The sequence below is a fragment of the Pempheris klunzingeri genome, chromosome 17 (assembly GCF_042242105.1).
Source record: "Pempheris klunzingeri isolate RE-2024b chromosome 17, fPemKlu1.hap1, whole genome shotgun sequence".
Classification (NCBI taxonomy): Eukaryota; Metazoa; Chordata; class Actinopteri; order Acropomatiformes; family Pempheridae; genus Pempheris; species Pempheris klunzingeri.
This window is the reverse complement of record NC_092028.1, coordinates 9,873,682-9,897,736: the sequence shown is the minus strand read 5'-3', so window position 1 is coordinate 9,897,736 and position 24,055 is coordinate 9,873,682. Positions and strand designations below refer to the sequence as shown.

Genomic DNA, 24,055 nt, shown 5'->3' with positions numbered 1-24,055 from the left:
AGAGAGAGAGACAGAAACACAGAGAGAGAGAGAGAGAGAGAGAGAGAAAGAATTAGCCCAGCTCTCATGTTTCCCAAAAAGAGAGGGGTGGGAGGGAAAGACACGAGAAAGAGAGAGTGGGGAGAGAGTGAGTGAGAGGCAGCGAAGGCGAGAGAGAGCGAGAGTCAAAGGGAGAGAATAAGCTTTGGGACTACATCTGTCTTCCAGATGTGGCCTCCACAGTTGTCTGAAACAGGAAAAAAGAAGGTTTTAAAAGTAAAGGAAAATTGGTGCTAAACAGTTTTTTATTGTTAGGGATTACACATACAGTATAGACTACAATATACAGTCCCAGTTTAAGAATCCACCGGCCAGGATATGCTGCTTTTTTTTCCCCTCCCTCTTTCTCTCTATGAAACAGCAATGAAATAGCACACTGGATCCCTTGAAGTTAATGTATATGAAGGAACACCTGTCCAAATATTATTCCGTCTTAGTGGATACACATCGCACATGAGACGGAGAGAGCAACGATAGAGCCAGCACTATGGAGAAATATTAATGAGAATTTTTTGGAGGGGAATTTGTTTCTCCGGGAAGATATGGGACATAGAAGTATCAGAGAGCAAAAATAGCACAAATCAAGGCCAGTCCTGTGTCGGAGTGTCAGCAGCGGGGGCCAAAATCAGTTGTGGAAGATGAAACATCATCAGGACAGAGAAGAAAAAGAAAAAAAAAGATGGGATGCAGAGTTGATTTGTGCCTGTATGTATAAGCGAAGCCAAAATCTGAGCAAACATGTGAGGGAATCACCAGTGAGCCATCATTAACACACAGGCTGTGACTTCTGCGCCTCTCCCTCAGAGCAAAAATGTTGTTCTAAGGGCCTTGTGGTCCCTCGTTGGATTGGGTGGGGGTGGGGTGGGGGGGCAGTCCGCTGTGAGACGTGGACGCCGCAATATTTTTTTGTTATCATCGCGCCCTATGGGCTGGAAAAGACAGCAAACCAAAGGAAAATAAACAAGATGACACACTTTTTCCTTAACAGCACAGAGTCATTTCCTCTCGCTGCTGGTTTACAGGGACATCACACTTTATCATCAAATGCTCCAAAATGTTTGCCTCCAGAGTGATAATGATGCAGCGTTAGTTTAGAACATATTTGTACGGACGTGGATGTTGTCTTTAGAGTCACAAAGAACATTCGGTGCACTTGAAAATCAGTTTGATTAATCTGAACACAATGAGAACTTGAATGTAAAATAGCAGAGCTGCTCCAGATGAGAAACATCAGCTTGCACAGTAAATACAGAAACTCAAATACTCTCAACTCAAATAATAAAAGTACAATTATATATATTTATATACATATAAATTGTTTGTTTAAAATTATTGATTTTATTATAACTTTTAAAAAGCGGTGAAAGGACGGCAGCAAAGTTAGAAATACAACAGTAACAAGAATATACTGTTAGTAACCAAAAGAGAATAAACCAACTGGATCCATGAGAGAGAAATTAAATGACACAAATACCCCTGGATGAAATGTAGAATATTCAAGTACAATTTGTTACCAGTGTGACCTCAGGCAGCAATCTTTCTGTGTAACCCACTAACTGTTATTGTGTGCCAGCAGGGCTGAGACAGCGGTGTCCAACAGCCGGCTCTGTCCTCCTCTCTCTGGGTGTGCTCACTGTGAGCCCTCTCATCTTTTTCCCATTAGTGCTGTTTTCATGTTCCTTCCTAGCCTGAGCGTGTGTGGCTGCAATTGTTTATGAAGCAATGCTTGCCCCGTCCGACTGTGCGTCTGTGTCTGTGTGTGTCCAACATGGATTTATGCCCCGGAACATCACAGAAAACAAAATATAATGATAGGGTTTAATTGTATGTATTTCTTCATTTAATCTAATTATTTCAGTGCACAAAATGTCATTTGGAAAATTGGAGAGATCATATACTCATTTTTAACACTCAAAGAGACAGATTATGAGATGTGTTTCCCAATCTCATTTTATAGATGTCCCCTCACGGTCCTGTCAGATTAACTAAAGCACGCTTTCATCAACACCACAAATCAAACGCAGTCATTTCAGCCGATGTTATTTAACATTATTAACTAAATAAAAGTGGGTATTGTTAAAGTAATGAAAAAGGTTGCATTTGTATTACAATTGGTAGAAACAAGAGGTCAACCATTACTTTAAACAAACTATTTCAACCATTTATCCGTTACTGTTAGTGCGATTTCAACCGTACATCCATTGTTTACCCATTTCTTTAAGCCAACTGCATGCTTAGACAGCTCTGCTTGCTTGCTAACTACTTTTCAGACATGCAATCTCAGTTGCAACTTGTCAATTAAACAGAAAATGTATTTTTCTATTTTCATTTTTTAAAATTAGTTGATACACTCTGTTCAAACTGTTGAAGTAACCCTACACATATCTTTGGTTAAAGTACTCTAAAAAAATAAAACACTAAAAAAATATTAGGTAGAAATAACACTGATTTATAGATTAACTTGCTCAAAAATATCTGCATTTATTCTTAAAGAAAAACAGGCAACAATGTAACTTTTCTCCCAGGTTTCACACACTGAGAGAAGTCCATAAATTAAAGCAGTGCAGCTGATGTAAAGCAGCTCACAGCCATAATCTGACCAGAACATGTCTCCACCACACGGAACAAGGTGTCAGGACAGATGGGGAAAAAAACAGGAAAGAAGCCCCAAGATAACATGAATACAAAATCACACACAGCTGCTGAGGTTAGGGGCTCCGCTGGACACACACTGAACCAGCTGCACATGCACCAGCAGCTGAACCGCTTTTTGGGGATAGGAGAGGTGTGCTGGGTGAACCGGCCTGCATGAGAGTCACCTTTCATCCCATCGCGCCGGGCCGGCACGACCTGAGCCCTGCACAGATGTGACAAAGGAAGTTCTCTCATGGACAGAGACTGGAGAGAAGAGGGAGGAGGAGGAGGAGGAGGAGGAGGAGGAGGAGGAGGGGAGCGAGACTTGGATAATATTGTGTGGTCTGGTTCAGGTTTGCACGCCCTGCCGTCATCTGTCTGTTTAAAGCGGATTCTAAATATGGTCGCCACATTTGTGTCATTTATTTTCACTCTTACAACCTTAACATACGTTCTGTCACTTGGATACCAAAAAGGCATTCGGTCTTAACTAATACACTATGGCGACATGTCAGAATCAGATGACACTAAATGAGTTCCAGTTTGACTCAGTTCACTTGCCAAAGGACGGATAAACAGCAAGTAGGAGGGTAAGGTCGTGGACTCGTGTGTGTCTAACAGGCGTACGTATTAGCCTACTGTGAGATATTTCAAGGCAAATGTATGGGATGAGTAGAGGAGTGTGGATGGACGAGGATGGCAATTACATCAGGGAGGGGAAGAAGTGAGCGTTTATGAAGCTTAAAGCACGCTGCAGGAAGGAAGAGGATGGGGAGTTTTTTTGGAGTTGTGGCGAGACAACGCAGCACGAGAAGAGAGGGAAAGCCGGAGCTCTGTTTGTGTGACAGCTCTGAGGAGTTAGTGGTCTCACACCACACCTCCTGCAACACATGGGCTTTGAGGACTGCAGGGGGGGCTTCAATCAGAACAGAAGACAACTCACTACTTGTGGAGCTGCGGTGCGGGTGTTGGATGGCCCCTGAGCTCACCATAATTGATGAATAGTGTGGTCCACATTAAGTGACATGCGCCGTTGGCTGTAAGTGGGTGCGATGATTGGGGGCCTTTTGAAGCTGGGGCCGTGGGCTGTGTTTGAACCGTCAACAGAGACCCCTCTTCTCTGTAAAGGACACCAGCCTGTGGTTTGGTCGCAGGCTCGGCACAGGGCAAGCTCAGCACACACACACACACACACACACAAACAAATGCACATGCACACATACGTTACCCTTCAGTAGTATTGCAGGGTTTTGGGGGAGGTGACTGTATTATTCCTGCTGCAACACTGACTTAATTCAAGGCAGATCTGACCCGAGCTCGGTCCTCTCCACTTCTGCTCTATTGGATCAAGTCTTAATCCTCCCCTCACCACATGAATGGGAGACACTAAGAGGAGCTGCACTCACTCCTGCCATACACATCAAATGTCACTCAGGTCCATATGCTGTCATGCAGCTTCTGACGGGTATCGCCATGTCATATGAAAGCTGAGGGAGCTTACTGGAGGCCTAGAAAGAGCGGCGCTGGAGACAGACAAGCTGGAAGATTGGAGCCACGTCTCGCACAGATACAGTACGTGCCATCGACCTGGAATTGATCTCCTGTCGCACTGTTGTTTTCACAGATCCAAAATCCCCACACATCCACCGCCACTGAAGCCGGAGGAGCGGACCCTGTGACACCACTGCAGAGTCGTAGTGCACAAAACAATCCTTAAGTAGGAGCGTCTTAGGAGGCACTTTACGGTAAGCTATGACTAACAAACGCAGAGCTCCTCAAAACAGCGCAGAGAAGCATCAAACTTCCTTCACAGCGACACAAGCTCCTGCTCTCAGCCAAACACATAATAACTCCTGCTCAAGGGCCCGTTGTTGTCATATCTTTTCAAAGGATGCCAAAACCAAAACACACACTCTGCTCACACATGACCTTGAGCTAACAAGGGATGCGGGCGAAGCATTCAGAGCTTTTCCAACGACTACGTGCACCAGACAGCAGAGGCACTTGCGGTGGCCTCGACGTTTGGTGTGTGTCATGGTCCAGCTCCCACGCAGTGGAAACACAGAGGCCCCGGGGTGGCGGGTGCTACTGAGGCCCCCTGATCCCCCACTGACGCCCCAGGGGTAGACTTGCCCTTCAATCTCCATCTGAAATGAGAGACAGGCCATCAGTGCACAGGGATGGGCCTCTGATTTGTTCTGTGGTTCCTTTGAAACCATGCATCCTGCGCAAGCGAGGAGAGAGGGAAACATCAAGTAAACATGACAGGCAGGATGAAGGAGAAATAGGATGAAGATGTGCAGCTGCAGTGGCTTTACTTTGCCCCAAAGAGGGCAGTGGAATCAATGTGGAAATGATAAGGTAGTGTCAAAAAGTGGGGAATTTTTTTTTTAACATGCAGTGACTCTGGTGCTATCTCCTCATTTTTAATGCTCAAACAATATTATCTGTGAAAGAAAAATAAATATGGTATGTTAAAATCCATGACTTCAATGTCAAAAAATGATTCACAAATGTTTCCGAACACTATTTTGGAGGGGATTTGCTGTCAGATGAACAATGATCAAAGAATATGTTGAATCCCTCCCATAACATACTCTTACACAAATGTGTTTTAGTTTGTGCATGGTTTGTGCATAGGCTTCGGCCAAAGAGGGAGAAGGAGTGTGTGAGAGACAAATCGTGAGAGAAACAGACAGATTGTGGTGGCTTTGATGTGCGCCTGGAGCTTGGTCCTCAGAATAGATACTAGGTGGAAAAAAAAAGCAATATCACAGGACAAATGTCTCTGTGCAAACCACTACAGTGGAAGAGTGTGTAGGGCTTTGTGTGCGTGTTTGGTGCTATAATTTGCAAATGGCTTACACACACCCATTCATGTGTGCAGACTATCGAGATGTCAATCACCAGGAGTGATGAAGTAGAAAGAAGTTTTTTCTCTCCAATATCCCCAAGCAGGGCAGACAACTGACACGCCTTTAAAGGGAAACAAAACAGCCCCTACCACATCTAAATCTTGTTCTATTCTTTCCTGCCCTAAGAAGAAACTTGTGTGATCAGACCCCTGCCACTAATATGCTACCCATATGTTCAAGTCCACTCTTTTGTTTTTTGAGGAATTTGGCTTTTGGGCACATATCTATTTATCTGCTCTTTGCTGTATGCATCCTGTAAATTACAGGGTGGCTGTTTTTGGGTGACTGCTGACAGCCAGTCAGTTAGCACTGACTTGATGGATTATTCATCAGTACCACACAGCCGTATTAGGAAAATAAGGCCTAAATCAGTGGTTCCCAACCGTTTTTATCTGACGTACCCCGCAGCCCTATCACATGAACTCAAGTACCCCTTCAGTGACACCACTAGCCATGTTCCAAATATGTTAATCTTTACGTGAACTGGATATTTCTAACTCTATTTAACATAGAAAAGTGGATATTGTCACAATACTTTTTAGCACATTTGACTAATATCAGTTGTCAACTGTTTATCCACTACTGTACCATTTTAATTGTGGATTTATTACCCATTGCTATGTCAACCATTTCTCCAAAACCCTTGGCTTTATTTCAATTGTTACTTTTGCTGTTCCAACCATTTGCTGACTCCTTCTGGGTTTTTTTTTAACAACACATCCTTGACTGTCAGCAAATTACTTCAGCTGTTTAGTCATTAGTTTTAGCTTTTTCACCGTCCACCCAAAGCTGATCATTTCAACTGTTTATCTAATACTTTGAACAGCCTCAACCATTTTGGCGGCATTTCCATTATTGGCTAAATATTTATATTATATTATATTATATTTATATTATTTTTTAGCTTTGTTGTCGCCATTACCATTAGCTAACTGCTTCAACTACCCACTACTTTTAACTAGCCATTTATTTATTACTTTTAGCTAACTATTTTAACTGTAAACCCGTTTGCATTAGCTAACTGTTTCAACTGTTATTACATTATTTTTTAACTCTTTTAACCCATAATCCATTAGATAGCTATTTCAACCTTTAATCAATTACTTTTAGCTATTTCAACCATTAAACCATTACTTTTTATGAACAATTTTTTCACTTAGATAACTATTTTAACTGTTAGTCCATTACTTTCAGCAAACTGTTTTAACCGTTTTAACCTGTTCATATGTTGTATGTATGTATTCCTTTTTTATTCAGATTAACGGAGCTACTCCACAATCTTTTCATGTACCACACGGCAACTGTAGAAGTAACCCCTGTGGTAAAAATACCCCTGGTTGAAAGTCACTGGCCTAAATGGGCCAAGACACCAAGACTCATTGCTTAGCAGTGCAAACAGATCCGGCAGATATGAAGCACATCAAGCAACGTCAGTGTTTTTTCAATCTAAATTCTAAGATTACTTCATTTTTCAGCACGGTGCCAGACCTCAGTCACAGCCAACATCTGAATACACCATCATTCACTGAAATATTACAGACATCAGAAACTCACAAGCAGTGGGGATTTAAAAAAAATGAATCCATGTATTCACACAGCCGTCTAATAATTAACGGATGCTATGACTCAACATGGTCACAGCACGGTAATTATCTGTGGAGGCTGTCATATTTATTTAACTAGGAAGCTTAGACTGCTGAAGTCCAGCCACGTCCTATGTTAGATCGTGTCAGATTGAAACCATGCCACATTAAGTTGACCACCCCCACCCCTCTTCCTCTCTCTCTGTTGAGGCCGGGTGGTCCTCACTCTGGCTGTGGCTTGGTGTGTGTGTGTGTGTGTGTGTGCGCGCGTGTGAGACTGTCACAACAACATGACCCCACGGAAATCTCTGACATACACACTAATTCTGCTCAGACACGCACATATAGACAAGAGACCTTGCATTTACACACACACATATACACACACATCAAATTCTGTCCCGTCTGCAGGGACAGAAACAACAAAGCTGCCATTGACACTGACCCTAACCTCCATCCCATCTCTCCATCCCCCGGACCTCATCACCCTCCCACGTTGCCCGGGCCTAGCGTTGGCCACAGGGCCGAGAATGCGGTTCAGGTGCAGGGCTCTGCTGTTTCCAATTAGCGGGGTATAAATTAGCATCACTCTCTCCTGTCCTCTCTCCAAACATTGCTGCCTCTTCATCCTTGTCGACCCTCCACACTTCACTCTGCCTCTGACCTCCCGCCTGTATCGCTTTGACACATAAATTCACCTCCTTTATGGCTCTTGTCAGCAACCTCTGCACTCCCCTAACTCATGCTTGGTGCCGTTAATGTGCAATGCATTTGTTATAAAAACCCTCCATTTCAGTCAATGGCAGTATAAATCCATTGCCACATATCTGACTTTGAAAGGAATATAACTTCTGTTTTTACTGTATAGTCTGGTTACTGTAACTGAGATAATTCACACAAGACAAGGACATAACCTGACACATGCGCTCCACATTGCAGTAAGGCATGAACTGATAAGGTTACACTGAGATTCAATTACTCAGTGAGAGGAAATGTAGCCTTATTCCTGGACTTATTACACAGTGTGTTTGCGAGGTTTTTCTTCCACAGGTCAGTCTGTTAAACAGAGTGTTATTTTTCCAGGGCGGAAAGATCAGCTGCAGTGTAGCCAAGTAGGACCTGAGGTCACCCTGGCACTGAGAGTTCACATCTGTTCAAATAAATCCTCCACTGTGCCATCAGCAGTAAAACACACACACACACACACACACACACACACACACACACACACACACACACACACACACACACACACACACGCATGCATGCAGTGGTGGAATGTAGTAGTATATCTACTCAAGTATTGCACTTGAGTACAAATTTGAGGTACTTGTACTTTACTTTAGTATTTCCATTTTGTTTTAAATACTGAACTTTTTACTCTACTAAATTTTTTTGACAGTTATTTACTATTCAGATTAAGATATATAAAAAATATGATGAGATTATTGAATCAAAATACGCCGATGGTTATGAATGCCCCAGGGGCATTTCTGCAGTTGCAATGTTTTAGTGGAAAAATAACGGAGTAGCTCAACTAATATATAATAATAAAAAATAATCAAAAAAAAAAAGTTGAACCAAAAAATAAGTCAGCTATAACACCTGATTGAGGAAACATCAGAATAATTAGCAAGCTGGCAGAAAAGAGCAATAAAAGTTAGCTAAAAGTAGTTAGCTAGCTGGTATTAGTAGTATAGTATTAGTATTAGTTATTTCATTTCGTTACATTAAATACATTTATATGTTTTAAGTGACTAATTCAGTGCAGGACTTTTACTTTTACTTATACACATGCCAATCAAAAAAAGAAAAAAAAAACTTGAAAAGGAAGGGAAGTAACAAGCACCACAACAATATTTCATCATTCACTTTTTCACATTCCAGTATTTGGCACCTGTCATATGTGAAGTTTTTCTTTTTTCTTTTTACAAGCTCCAGGCTGCTGTTACAGAGAACACAGCACAGGGGGGGGAACTTTACAGAGCGTGTCCTCCCCAGGCCGTGCACTGCTCACAGGGATCAAATACCCCCAAGGTGTAGTGAGTGTGTGAGTGTGTGTGTGTGTGTGTGTGTGTGTGTGTGTGTGTGTATAACTCTATATTCCTCCACCACCGGAGCTGCAGCCACAGCCTTTTTACAGAGCCCAGGACCTCAGTGTGCCCTCTGAGTTTTGTCTTTATGAGCTCTAGCTCATCCCTTGACTTGTAGAGAAAACAAGAGCAGGGCAGGGTTTTACAGGACTCCTGGGGAAAATACAAAGAAGGAGGCAGAGAAAAAAACAGCTTAGTTTAGTTTAAGGCTTCTGCTCTCTGAAGGATGGCAGGAGAGGGGAGACTGATGGAGGAGGTTAAAGGGTGAGCTGCAGGATTAGACAGAATGTTGCCCCATTTACTGAAGCCTCACTTTGAGCTGCCTTGAAGATGTTGGAAAAATGTTGAAAGAGGTGAAGCAGATGAAGATGAAGAGAAGTGGAGAGCAGTCACAAGGAGGGTGTGAACTTTCCCCCACCGACACGAGCTCACTTATGTGGGCTCCCTCCTCCACAGGAGTCCCCGAAGATAAACACGGCTGTTCGTTTAACATCTTTCACCTCTTCTCTTGACCTCACTTCATCCCTCCTTTTTCACCGTCATGTCCATCTCTGTCTCTGTCTCTCTCTCTCTCTCTCGCTCTCCCTATGTCCAGATGTTTGGCCCAGCAGCAGCAGCAGGCGCAGTGAGAGAGAGGACCTGAGGGCTAAGTGGTGGAGATCTCCAGCGTGGACTGGAATGCTGACCCTCGATCCATCTCCATCAGCGGAGACGCATTTGTTTGACTTAAGATGTGATTGTGTTTTCTCTTCCCCACACCTGCAGCTTCCTCTGAACCATGTTCCCCACCCACCCATCCCCACCCCCTCCTCCTCCTCCTCCTCTGGACTCTCTGGACGCTCACTGATCAATTGCTTTAACTTGGAAAAACACTCGTCCAGCTGCTACTGCTTTTCCTCATGTGTTATATCTTCTGCTGGTGTTCCTTCAGGGCTGACCCTGCGGGGGGAAGAGCTGCAGTTGCATGTCAGCAAACAGAATTTGAGGAAGTGTTTTAATCCAATGAAGTCGTGAAATGTAGCAGGCATGCTCAGTCCACTGACAGCTCCTGTCTCTTTCTGCTGTTTGTTGTCACGTCTGCTTTGATTGACTGCTGTGAAAGCAGGCCTCTGGGGGAGTGGCGTCGTTATCAGAGGCAACTCATGTGGGATCTGCATAAAACAATAAACCTCCTGTGTGTCCTGATGGTGTTCTTCTCCAAGCAGGCATTGTGACTCTCGACAAACTGTGGTTTGGTGCAGATCAAACGCTCCTCTCGTTTTTGAATTTATCATGCAACAAACCCGCCCTCATTAGTCAATGGCACTCAGCAAGTTGTAGCGTCTAATTCTGCGGGGCCGCCCAAACTTATCACCCTTCATTTCAACATGGTGGGCTGCCCCGTTGCTGAAACCCTCTCAAGCTATTCCAGACATCTGACAACAGCCACATTTATTTATTGACTTCATTTCGCTTGCGGGGCAGCCTTTATAGCTCCCCTGAGTGATGCAGAGTTAATGTAGAACTGTTCATTGCTCGTGAGTGTTTTTTCACTCCTCCTCCTTCTCTACCACCACCTCCTCTCCCTCCTTTTAAACTGTTCTTAAGTGTTTAAACACTCGGGTAATGACGTGCTGTTGTGGAAGCGAAAAACCATGTGGGATAAAAAAAGGAAAACATCCATGTGGGCTTCTCCCCCGAGGAGAGAGTGAACCACCAAGGATGGGATGAGAGTGAGGAAGGCCCTGTTAATCAAAATGAATGAGCACCTCTCAGGGCCCTTGTGTCGACGAGGCCATGGAGGAGCTCTCAGTCCCCCCTTCACATCGGGAACATGGAGCTCTGGGTGTAAAGAGAGATCCAGACGCTCTCCTGCGCAAACCTATCAGTAAACCCAACGGCCTCGCCGCAGATATTCCATCAGTCACTTCCTGTTCGCTCATCTTCTCGGCATCATGTGGACAGCACATCAGATTCACCGAAACCTTGATTGAATTTTTATTTTCCACAACCTTTGTTGGTTCCTAAGCTTTTGTTTCACGTGTACCAACCACAGCAGGAGTATTTGAGTTTATCTGACAGTGAACTTAAATACCCCATGATCACCCATCATGCTTTTTGACACTATGAACTACATAAAAGGCGATATTAATTCAATGATTTATGCCATTAAACTGTCAGTGTTTGGTTGGTTTGGTCAAGTTTGAATTCATACTTTATATCTTTAGAGAGACAGAAGTTGGATATTTAAACCATTTATTAATTACTTTCACCTATTTCAACCACATCCACTACTTTTAGCTTATTTAAGCTAACTATTTCAACTGCTTAGTCACTACTTTATCTTTATCTGTTGATTCATTCATTTCAGTTAACTGTTAAGACTTATCTTCTAACTTGGTAACTAATTTTCACACTCACTTGCAACATATATGTTCAAGCATTTCATTATTTCTATTATTTCATGATTTATATTCCAGAGTTGGCCTCCCAGCTATGGAATACAAAGCACAATGATCTATAAGTGGATTTAGTTTGCTTACAAATTTCAACACCCTACAATAAACACAGACCAACATATGTTCACACTGTGCTGATGCATTCATACACAAAAAAAATCACCATAATCAAGAACCAGTTAAAGGGTGGCTGCAACAAGCCCTGTACCAGCTTCAAAAGAGAACTGGGACTTGCGTTTACAATAAAAACCTAAATTCAGTCACAGTTTCTCACAAAGTTTTCAACACGTTACTTAAAGGAATAGTTTGATACTTTGGGAAACACCCTTATTCTGTTTGTGGCACAAGTTAGATGAGAAGATTGATAGTCTGTGTAGTAAATCTGAAGCTACCGGCAGCATCCAGCTAACTTAGCTTTGCACCAAAAATGGAAATGGGGGAAAGCAGTTTGCTGACTGCTAGCAGTAGCTTCATATTTAGTGTACAGGCATGAGAGTGGCGTAAATCTTCTCACCTGACTATTAATGAGTAGAAAATGAGTGTATTTCACAAATTGTCTAACTTTTCCTTTAAAATACAGATATTTATTAATGTAAATACCAAGATGTCTCTAACAGGTACCAACTTCTGTTGTCTTTCACTGGCTAATAACAATGTTCACAGGTTTCGTCCTGGCATTAGAACAGTATCAATAAGTCTCTGCATTCAGAGCAAGTTTAACTTGACTATGAGCTGCCAAATATTGAAAGCGGACTGTAGTTTTTGAGTACAACTTGAAGCGAGGATCTACAGCAAAAAAAACTATATCATCTGCATAATAGTGAGTATAAGTTCAATGCACACTAATGACTACCTTAATTATGTAAACAGAAAATATGAGCGGGCCAAGCACACATCTTTGAGGAACTCCTTTGGTGAGCCAGTTTGAGCAGTTGATTTTCCTTGACTTCCTTTGACTTGAGTCCTACCTGAGAGATAATTGCTTAACCACCTGACTACTGGTCATTAAATGGCCTTTAGGAATATTCAGCTGCTTTTTCTTTAACAGATGTTTTTTTTTGTGCAACTGACAGTCAGCTGGATAGAGATTTCATCTCAGAGAATTTGAGGCAGCAAGATGACCGAAAACGCAAGAAATGTGAGCTATTTTGTTCAAGATAGTCTGATAACAAGATGATTGTTTTCATAGGCTAAACAAAAATCAGATTATACTACCCAACAGTTATTATTGCATTGCCGTCCTCTGCCTTTTGAAGCTTATCGTGTTTTTGCTGTTTTTCCTTTTCAACTGATTGAATTTAGTCTCTCACTCTCTCCTCTTCCCACTGTTGCTCCTACCGCCTTTCACAGAATGCCTTCAACTGAGCAGCTTTTTCAAATTTGGGGCTTGCGACACTCAGCCAAAAGCCGCAAATTACCCCCCTCTAGCAGCAGCGAATTAGGAACAATTTTGTGTTAGCTATAAAAAAGAGAGAGAGAGAGAGAGAAGTGAGGGGAAAATATAGCTTACACCAGGGACCACCAACAGAGGCAACATGGGATGAACGGCTCGTTGGCCGACAGTTTGGGTGGCAGGGCGGTGCTAGAAAGCAGCCTCAGTGATCTTCAGATCTATCAATCCTATCATATCACATCTACATCGTACGGCACAACATCCATTACCAAACACAAAGGCTTGAATTAGTGGATTTATGTTGCTGTTACAGGATGTTTGCAGGCCTATGAATTGGCTTTACAGTTCCCTGAGCTCAGAGACCTGCAGCAATGATAAAAAAGCAGGCCTGTCCTCTGACACTGACAGCCTCACAGCACCAAGCCTTATTCACTGAAGGTGACACTGAAGGGGAAAGCATTCGTATGAGGTAACAATTCACCGCCTGAAATTTTCATTCTCTCTTTCGAGGAGGGTGGGATTTTTGATTTCCCCCTGCTATGCGGTTGGTCCTTAACTCTAACGTAAAAAGGGTCTTTTTCTTGTTTCTTACAAAGCGTGAGGTTTGGCATGCCCACTTAATCTGCTCCCATTGAGTCAATCCATGTTTTTCCCATTCTGGCAGCCTCCTCTACTCCCTTTTAAAATCCATTTCCAAGTTGTAATATGCCACTGCAGACGTTATTGAGGGGAGAAAACCAAATGTAATGGGGGAGAGAGGTGGAGAGAGAAAGTGCAGACGGAGAGAGAGAGAGAGGCACAGAGTAAATGGAGTGAGAGAGGTTTCCAGCTACGACCTGGCTAGTTTTCAAACATCCCCTGCTCTTCATGGCGATGCCTGGTGTGGAAGGCAGACCACTTTGTCTTCCTCAGAGATCAGTCAAAGCGGGCGAGCCACAGCCAGGTTGGGGTTACTGACTCTAATTAGGCCGTACACCGACCGCCAGGCCTCAGACTGTACGACTGTAATAAGAGCCTGCACGGTTATAGCCTGACCCCTCTCTGACACATCTTGGCCCAGATGTTAATTGTGCTTCCTGCTCCCCTTTTGATTAAATGACAGAGAATTTTAAGTCTTTGTTTGTGTGGCTAATGGCTCTCATTTAGTGCAATAAGTGGTTTCGGGGCTGCCGTGGGTGACATCACGCTCCCGCTGCCTTTGATCCCAGGCCTGTTAAGGGTTTCTCTTGGTGGTTGGAGGCCTGCTACCTGCAGCGGATGCAGGCACGAGGTGGTACACAGAAACCTGGAGTGGGAATGTCGTGGTAATGCCAAGCCGCATGGGCAGGGTGAGGGCATGAGGTCGCCAGCTGGAGGACAGCGGGGCACCGGGAGGAGTGAAGACAAAGAGCAACAAGAAAGAGAAGACTGAGTGTTATAGATTGCTGCTTCACAGGCTTTTGGAGAAACAGCTGCCATAAAGAGGAGGTTCTATCTGCTATAAAATGCAACTGCGGATTTTCTTAAAATGCCTAATGGAGCAGTGCATTTCCTCCAGAACTTGGCTGGCAAAAACAAGCCTCGGTCTGAGGGTAGAATAGAATATCTAAGAGGTTTAACATAGTTTTGTGTATTTGGAAATTATTAGAACAAAATGTTCAAGTTAAGCAAGAAACCTAAAGTATTTAAAGAAGTCACAGGCATATTTTTGGTTCACTTCTCTTGCAGAGTCATCAGATCATTTACTTGCTTTTTATTGTTTGTTTTCAGTTGCTGGTGTTTGTTTTTTTCCCCCCCTCTCTACCTTTTCATTGCTCCATCCTTGCTTCTTTTCATCTTGATTTTATTGTCCCCTCTGCCCCCAGCTGCAGATCTCTCCGCTCTCTCTCTATTTTCTCCCACTCCCTCTGAGCGCGTGGCTGAGGTGTGAGATCATTCTCCTTCTGGGTGGCTTTCCTGCTATATGTCACTGTCATCTGTTGGCACTGAGGCTTGAGGGGGGGTCCCTTTTCCAAAAACACACCGCACTCCGCCGCACCACCCTGAGCATAATAAATTCTTGGGCACGAGACTGGAGAGGGGTGCACCAGCGGAGCAGCGTGTTTTACTGGGCTTGGCAAAGTAACACATAGAACGGTGAGAGAGGGAAAACAGAGAGGGGGGTAGGGGGGGGTGCAGCAAGAGAGGGGTGGAAGATTTATAATTGAATAACTCCCTGAAGCAGGGCAGCGGGGATTGGCCCTGCCAGGAAAAGCAAACGGCAAAGAGCGAGTGAGGCCTGTGGAAGTCAGCCATTAAAGTGAGAGGAGAGAAAACCTCAGCTGTGATCTGCCTCGGCAGAAAGGTGCAAGATTTACTAATGATAACTGAAAAACCACAACACCTAAGCCTTTATATTCACCCAACTCTGCTTCCAAAGCTGCACAAATGACCCTCCTGAAATATACTTAAGCAAAGACAAATCAGTCCCTGGCAATCAGGTGTTCAGTTACATGCTTAAATTCACTGGATAAAAATAATACAGGGTTGGCTTTGCAGAGCACCAGTGGTTTGTTTTGGCCTGGTATTAAACACAACAAGCTCAAGCTTTATCTTAAAATGGTCGCAAATGTATCCGTTGACGTGCATGTAACATCCAAGGATAAACGTATTATTACCAATCAGGAACAAAAAGTGGCCTGTAAGTTTGAATAGAGCTAGAAAAACTCTCTATAACAGCTTGCAACCATATCATATTTTAGTTTGGGTAAATAACCCGAAAGTGATATAAAAATAATATTGTTTGAATTTTGATCAAGTGTTCAAAATTGACAAAGCACCCATATGAAGACCCCTCCCCCCCCAGACAAAGACAAAGAATTATTTTGATCCAATAACACAAAAGTAATATAAAAATAACACCAACATTGGGTCAATCTGTTGTTTGAGGTTTTCTACTCATGTGTTCTGGGTAAAGTTAACCCACTACACATGGGTTACACTATACAAAAATACACAGTAACACTCAGCAGCACTGGTGCTACGCTGGCCAGGAGATTTTTAGCATATAGGCAGCCTCAGAAGTCATACAAACAAAAAAACAGCAGGCTATAAGACAGGGAAAATATTTGCAGTAAATGTATTCCAAACGATGCATTTCAGACTCTCTGCAACAACACAGACACATTATTTATCCTGTCCTGACTGAACTTGGAGGGGTTATCCCAGAATGCACCACTCCCCCCTCCCACCCCACTTGGACTTTGCTGTGGAAGCAGAAGGCAACGAGGCGGGGTGCTCTACGAATGAGTTTATCTTGCCTGTTTGGCTTGGCGTTTGTGAGTGGAGAATGAAAGCATGGCACAGCGGCGCTGTTAGGCATGAATGGAGTTCTGACCGAATGGACTCACTTTTCCCAGAGAAACGAGCTCCACATCAGAGGGACGTTATGAGTTGTGATAACTCAGAACTGATAATCCACGTGGAACTGAGCAGAAACGCTGCAGTGGTGTAACATGGCATGCACCGTTGACGGGTCGTCACATAAACGTCCGTTCATCGTGTCCAAATATGTGATGAATCACCTTAATATGACATTGAGTAAAGTTCTCTGTGGTGACAATTTAAAACACAATCCCCTTGAGTGACTTTGCAGATTACATTAAATTTTACCATGAAGGCGACACACAAAAGATATATTGGAGGAAAGTATGCTTGAAAACAGGAAAATCTTGCTGTTAATCACTAAAAAAGAGACTTTTACTCGTAATACAAGTGGGGATTTAATAAACCGTGTCACACTCAATGACGCACAAAGGAAATAGGAAAGTAAAGAGACTTGAAGCAGTGCACTGGCAACTTTTACCTCCCTCAGGATGGAAAACTGATGTGCAGTCACAGCTACACACACACACACACACCCTGGGACGTCTGACTTGCTTATTTTATCAGGTGCAAAGGCTTCTGCCCCCCTTGAAAAAAAAAAATGACCCTGACTGCCCCTCCCTGGCTGCAAATCAGTCGCTGCGACACTGTTTGCCTGCTTCAGTTTCTTTTCTCTGGGCTCCCCACCAGCAGAATAAGCTCGCTATAAAGAGTTCTTCTTCAGGTGCCTTTTAAGGATTATTAATCCTGTGTCCTACTCACACCCCACCATGATTTTAAACTGCACTAAAGTGAAACATCCTGTTTGTGTGTATTGGGCATTTAAGGGGCATGATGATTTACGGCCTGCTGTATAGATCACACACACACACACATACACACACACACACACACACACACACACACACACACACAATCATCACATATGATCTGTTGTTCCCACTTTAAGTGAGTTACAACCGCTCTATACTACGTCTTCATATTGACTTTTGATCATCTAAATCAGAAAGAAATGTGTGTTCATCTGTATATTTGGCTTTCCAATCAGATAAAGTCTAATGGCAGAAGTGCTGTGGTGTAAGATATGAATCTTAACTCAGATCAGTCCAACCACAGCTCTGGCCACACTGTTTAAGATTAGCAGAACAAATATCAGACATTTGGTTATGACAAAAAAAAAAAGAGAGAGAGAAAACCTCAGAACAGATTGAATTAAATCGAAGCATCAAAAAAAGGGGGCGCATCTGTAAAGTTTCCTGAATGGAGCACAGAAAAGGGAAGAGAATCACTGAGAAAGCGTGCTCCTCTTTCAGTGGTGGGCAGCTTCACAGCTCACCATCAGGTAACAATCTCTTTATTTGTTTCAGCCCCTCACTGGGTGCCAAAGTCTGCTAAAGGACTGAGCGTGTGGTGTGATCCATCAGCCCCGTCCAAGAGCTTCAGCATGGTAATCCATCTAAAAACCAGACTCACAATGGAATTAAATAAATACTTCCATGCTCTGAAACCTAGAATTATTTTACTACTGTCATTCTCGCTGTAAAGCAGTGCCGTGTCGACTTAAATGAACAAGAAAGGAAAAATAAATCCGTTAATCTGTATTAGTGGCATGGAGAAATAGGCGGAAAGTTTTGGGGATAAATTGAGTAATAACATATATATTTATTGATTGGTTTATCCCGCCTGCATCTTCGGGTTAAATCACACTGTGTTTGCTTAAGCAGAGAAGGATGAGCTTTTTTGGTTTTTGCGTTAATTTATAGATTATGGTTTGATTAATTAATCTAAACTCTGGAACATTTATACAACAGCCTGCTCGTGGAAAAAAGAGGAAATGAGTCACACTGTTTGGATTCCTCATTAAAATGTTACTTCCAGAGAATATTGACAATTTCTAAACAACCAATATATATATATATATATATATATATATATATATATGTATATATTTTCTTAAAATCTTTTTTTTAATTATTATTAAACTGCACTGTTGGATTACTTCTTCAAGAATTAAATTGAATTTATACTTAGTTGCATCAATTAACATCATAAAAAACCCTTTTTCAGGTAGTAATATACTATTATATTATTCAAATTAAGAAGTTACCTCTTTATGAGTTCAATGACTTTTAGCACACGTTTTTATAAGATGACAAAAACATTAGAAAAAAAAATCAACCAGCATATTTTCGGCTTAGTCTCCTCTATAATAATGACAATAATAAAAATAATAATGACAGGAGGAAATAGGCCTAACAAGTGATAAATTAAAAAGGCTCCTTTGTGGGAACATGTGGGGGGCAGAAAACAGCTTTCTGATTAAACACATGAGAACTTATTTCACATGAAAATGTGTTGTACAGATTTTCTTGTGGAAACAGGCGGACAGGAGTGTGTGTGTGTGTGTGTGTGTGTGTGTGTGGCCCTGTGAAACAAGGCAATTATAGTCATGTATATTTTCAGCGTTACATAGTGTTTAATGTCCAACAGCACACACACACACACACACACACACACACACACACACACACAAACACACACGCACACGCACCTGATAAGCCTGTGCATTAATATAAGTATTAGTGACTTTGACCTTGACCTTAGGTCGACACCCAACACGGTTCATAACGTGCTGCTTTTCACGCCACTTTCTAAAGCAGGAAATATTTTTCCAGCTATTTATTGAATTGTCTTTAATTTTGTTAAAACCTTTGTAAAAAAAAAAAAAAGAGAGCATCCCAGTCGTTGGTAATTACTGACTAGACTAGACTAAAAATATCGATAACGCATTTTCACGAGTGTAATCTTTGATTTTGATTGATTTGATCGATTATTTTAAGCAGATGTGACGCGCGTTTTTAACAGTCATACAAGAAATTTGGCCTGAGATATGATTTTGTTCTTCACCATTATCTTAATTCATTTTGGACCATTTCTCCTTGTTTATGAAGCGATCGAACACTTCTTAACATTTGAATAAAGTTCATTTTGTTCAATCATCATTATTATGAATTATAATTCAATCAGAGCGGAAATGGTCAGAACCCAGGATCTGAAATTAAAAGCACGCTGACAAATGACATGTAAAAAGATTTAAAGTCCTTAAATAACATCATATTACGACACTGATCTGTAGAAAATACAACTGAATGCAAGGTTTAAATATTCACTTTTATTTCTTTCCAAAAAAAAGTAAAAGTATAGGAAACTCGTCATTTAAATATTTCAACACAAAGATAATAATTCATGATCAAAATAAAAAGGGCGTCTGCTGAATGTTTTTTTTGCCATAAAGGTGAGAAGGAAGGGGACTTTTTAAACATATCTACAACATTCTTTTAAAGCAGGTTCACCGCATTTCCAACGCTGGAGAAACTGTGAGCTTCTGCTTAAAATGTCTCTGTTACCTGAGAAAAACACGAGCTCAAAGTCCGCTTTACTGATTATTCGTTGTTAGCAGCGTGGATGTGTTTGGCCAGGTCCGCGGTGCCACGCTGAGTCTGTAATTTCTGGTACTCCTGATGTAAACTGAGGAAGTGCGGAGAGGCCGCGGGGTGGAAGAGCGCAGGGGAGGCGTAGCCAACGCCGGAGGTCAGAGGAGAGTAGGCAGTACATTGCGCCGGGGAGAAGGCATCGATGCCCGGCTGCGCCTGGATGAAAGCTTTGGCTGTGAGTGCGCTGCGGGAGAAGAAGCTGGAGAGAGCCGGCAGGATGCTGCTGACAGGTGGGATGGTGGCGGAGCTGCACGGCGAGGGCGCGTGGTGATGGAGGTAGGGGTAGATCTCCAGACTGGGCAGCTGCAGAGCGGCCGCGCCGAGCCCGTATGCACCGTGCGGGAAGCCGTGCAGTCCGCTGGGCTCCAGGTGCTGCTCCTTGAGGGGATCGAAGCGGAAATGCTGCCGCTTGAAGCGCTTCCTCCGCCGCAGAAAACTCCCGTTCTCAAACATGTCCGAGGAGTTGGGATCCAGCGTCCAGTAGTTGCCCTTCCCGGGGTTCCCGGGCTCTCTGGCCATCTTTACAAAGCAGTCATTAAGCGACAGATTGTGTCTGATAGAGTTCTGCCAGGCGGGGAATTTCTCCCGGTAGTAAGCGAAGCGGTGGCTGATAAAGTCACAGATCTCGCTGAGGGTGAGCCGTTTCTTTGGACTCTGCAGTATGGCCATCGTTATCAGAGCGATGTAAGAGTATGGAGGCTTCACGGACGCGGGACCTTTGGCTTTAGCCGGTGCGGGGCTGTCGCTGTCCCGCTCTTTGCTCTGGCTGCTGGAAGTCTCGGTGCTGCGGTCCTGCTCGCTCCGCGACTCATCCAAAGGTAGGAGCTGCTCCTCTCCGCTGTCTTTGAGTCCTTCCCCTACTACGTCGATAACAATATCCTCCATGATGTCCAAACCCAATGTCATAGTAGATGTCCGCGGGTAAAGCCAACGCCACCAGCTAACAGGTGGGAGAGTGACAGCTCTTCTCTGAAATGCGATGACCAGAGTTTTACGCAGGACTCATCTCCATTTGCAAAAAAAAAAAAAAAAAGTGAAAATCCGCGCACAGTCCTCCTCCTACTTTTCAAGCAGCAGAGTGTCCAAACCGCAACGCATCGGCGCAGATATCCTTTATTTTGGTGCCTATAAGCGCAAAAGAGCGGTCAGCGAGCGACCGTGCGTAAAGCGTAAAAGTGTGTGCGTCCTGTGAGATGTCCAGCATCATCTGTAATCTCTGTTGCCTTCCTGTGGGTCGGGTGGATGTGATGTCACGGCGAGGCACGAGGAAGAGGATCCTGACCAATGAAAAGTACGCAGAGGGTAAGAAGGCCTATACCAGCCTCCTGGTGCTCTCTCATCATCAGCGCAGTGGTGCCAAGTCGACGCGGACGTAACAGAGCCGTTCAGTGAACACATCCTCAGGAGCAGGAAATCAGAAGACTATTTTTAGAGAGGAGTCTTTTTTTTAATCCAGGAGAGTAATGTCAGAGTTAAACTGTGACAATAAAAATAAATAAAATTTGGACAAAATAAAGCAACGTTGGTTTCTATCCTACAGTATATGTCAAAAAGAATATTATTACACTCTCTGTAAGCTGCTCCTGCGATATAAATCATTATTATTGTCTTCCAAAAGATTCCATTTTTATATTCTTTGCCTCTAATAACAGACGGATCTTAAATTAAGACATGGGGAGAATTTCTGGAGAATTTTTGCGTAAAATGTCCGTAAATTTTTTTTTTTTCTTTTTCATTAAAATTTTCTTGAGACCCCAAAATGTAGAAGGGAATCTGTCAGCATATTATGCAACAAATAAAAGGCAGTGCTAATACAAGGACAATGAACACATAGTTTAATTTCTGAATGAGGTGATGGACACTTTGGGGACACAACAGCACCGTCGTGAATTGTAGGACTGAAGGGGGGAATCCCCGACCGCTCCTCTACGTGAGGCAGAGATTTACCTCTTAATCCCCCTCGAAGGCTTCTGCAGCCGCTATTTACGCACGCTCTTGACGCACAATTACACCTTTTCAGACGGAGGCTACAACAGAGGATAAAACTGGAATGTGCAAATAATAATTTCTTGCCTGCACGGCGACTCCTTTGAATAAACTGATAAGGCTGTTTGCCTTTATTCTAAACGCACAGAAGCAACATTTTGGGCTTTGGTGAGACATATTGATAAATATCACCATGTGTGAAATGGAGAAGAAATAACATTTGATCCGCAGAGTGTATAACCTGAGATTTCTGCGTCAGAAACCCAACACTCTCTGCTCTCCTTTGGAGCACAAACCCAAAGACTGCCATAACCCCGTCAGATTATCTTCTTTAATAATGGGCAGCTGAAAGCAGGATGGTAATATCGGGATGAAAGTAATAGATTTTCACTTGCTCAGACATAAAAGAGAAGTCAGGAGAGGAGGGCGCTTTTGGTATTGTTAGGAGGCCTCTGGTTGTTTGTGTTTAATGATGGAGCCCTTTGTTGGGGATTCCCACATTTCCTGCCTCTAATCGTATTGATACCCCGGGGCACAGGGGGACTGGGTCCGGACTGGGTGGGCTATACGGTACCAGCAAAGCTGCAGATGATTTCCCAAATTCATCACGCATGTCTTTAGATTGGAAACAGGCCCGTGCGCGTTGTGTGGTTTCAATAAGGCGAGAGAAGCAGCGTCAAATCACTACCAAAGCTGAAGGTATGGCGCTAAAGGCTGTTGGTCCGCATCATCTGACACCAGGACCTGGAAAGCCACGAGTCGGAGTCATTTCAGGGGACAAAACGGCGCAAGGGCCGATGATGGAAGCGACATTTCCAGCGCTGACAATTGCTGGTGTCCAATACCTCAGGATATAACATTTACATAATATATGGCCCCCATATTTATATTTCTTGCAATTGTGCCATCATAATAGCTATGCAACATTAAATGTGGGCCTCAGTTTGAGGTGTTATTCCTCCATTCTTTCTGTAAAAAAGACGAAATATGGAAACGTTCAAACCAAAGAGGCCGTTTTTTTTTACCCAGAAGACACATTACGCACACATTTCAACAAAAACAAATCTGCTATCTAACAAAAATATCCATTGTAGAGATCTTATTTGTTTTGTATCGCAGATGAATAAGTGGGAGAATGAGCAGCCACCAAGGACTCTGTGTAATAACATCATTTGGCAGGAACTAACCAGGCCTGAGGGATCTCTCTGGATCATTCTGGATAAATGAACCTACATCCGCGCAGGTCAGAAGCAGGGTTAGATGAAGCTGTTACGGGCTACTTCAGTTGAAATGTTTTCTTATCTCGGTGAAAAAACCTGAAGCCGTTCACATGATTCAGGGTGATGGAAAAAAAAAAAAAAAAACAGCATGTTTTTCATTGGGAGAGGTTGAAGCAGCTTCAAAGAGCTGAGGTTGTTTTCACATAATGCCCCCCCCTCTCTCATCTTGATTCCCTTAAAAACTTGGCAGTGCACTGGACAATAATATAACGTGCAATTTAAGGTATCATGAATCATAACTGCATGAAACAAAGTCAGACAACGGAGAGGTGCTGAGCCAAACACACATCTGAGACAGACAGACAGACACACAGACACACACACACACACACACACACACGCACACAGAGATAGAGTTTAGAGGAGGACACGTGTAAATTTCACGAGCTGAACTGGTCATTAACACAATGTTTATGGACCGACAAACTGCTCCTTCGCATAGAAAGTGATGCAACCTGTTCTTGCCTTGCTCTTGTCTGCATCCGCTCTCCTCCGCAGTCATTGTGCTGTTGTGGAGCCATTTATGAGCAATGACACATGTGTGACTGAAGTCCCATCAATCCCAGCGCGGAGGAGCTCCGACTGTGTGGCGACATCTTGCGGCGGAATGGTGAAGTGCACCGAATCTAAGTATGTGATTGTTCTAAAATACTTAACAAAACACCTCTCAGAATAATGAAATATGATTCAGCATGATTATAGAAATAAAAAGTCTCTTATCTGTGCTAGACTGAGTGCATTTTGGCTGTTTTTCACAGGTCACATTCGACATTCTTCTACAGATCTTATGATATGTTTATACTGCTCAAACCCACCAAGCTGCATTTTAAATTCTAGTGCAGCTCTACATCTGATAAA

At 43.0% G+C, this 24,055-nt stretch overlaps 1 protein-coding gene across 1 annotated transcript; it reads right to left on the bottom strand.

Annotated features, from left to right (window-relative positions):
- Window positions 1-19,880: 19,880 nt before the first annotated feature.
- foxd7 (forkhead box D7) lies at window positions 19,881-20,837 on the bottom strand. Its single transcript, XM_070848531.1, has one exon. It carries the CDS (start codon window positions 20,835-20,837, stop codon window positions 19,881-19,883), a length of 957 nt encoding a protein of 318 aa, XP_070704632.1.
- Between the last annotated feature and the right edge of the window lie 3,218 nt (window positions 20,838-24,055).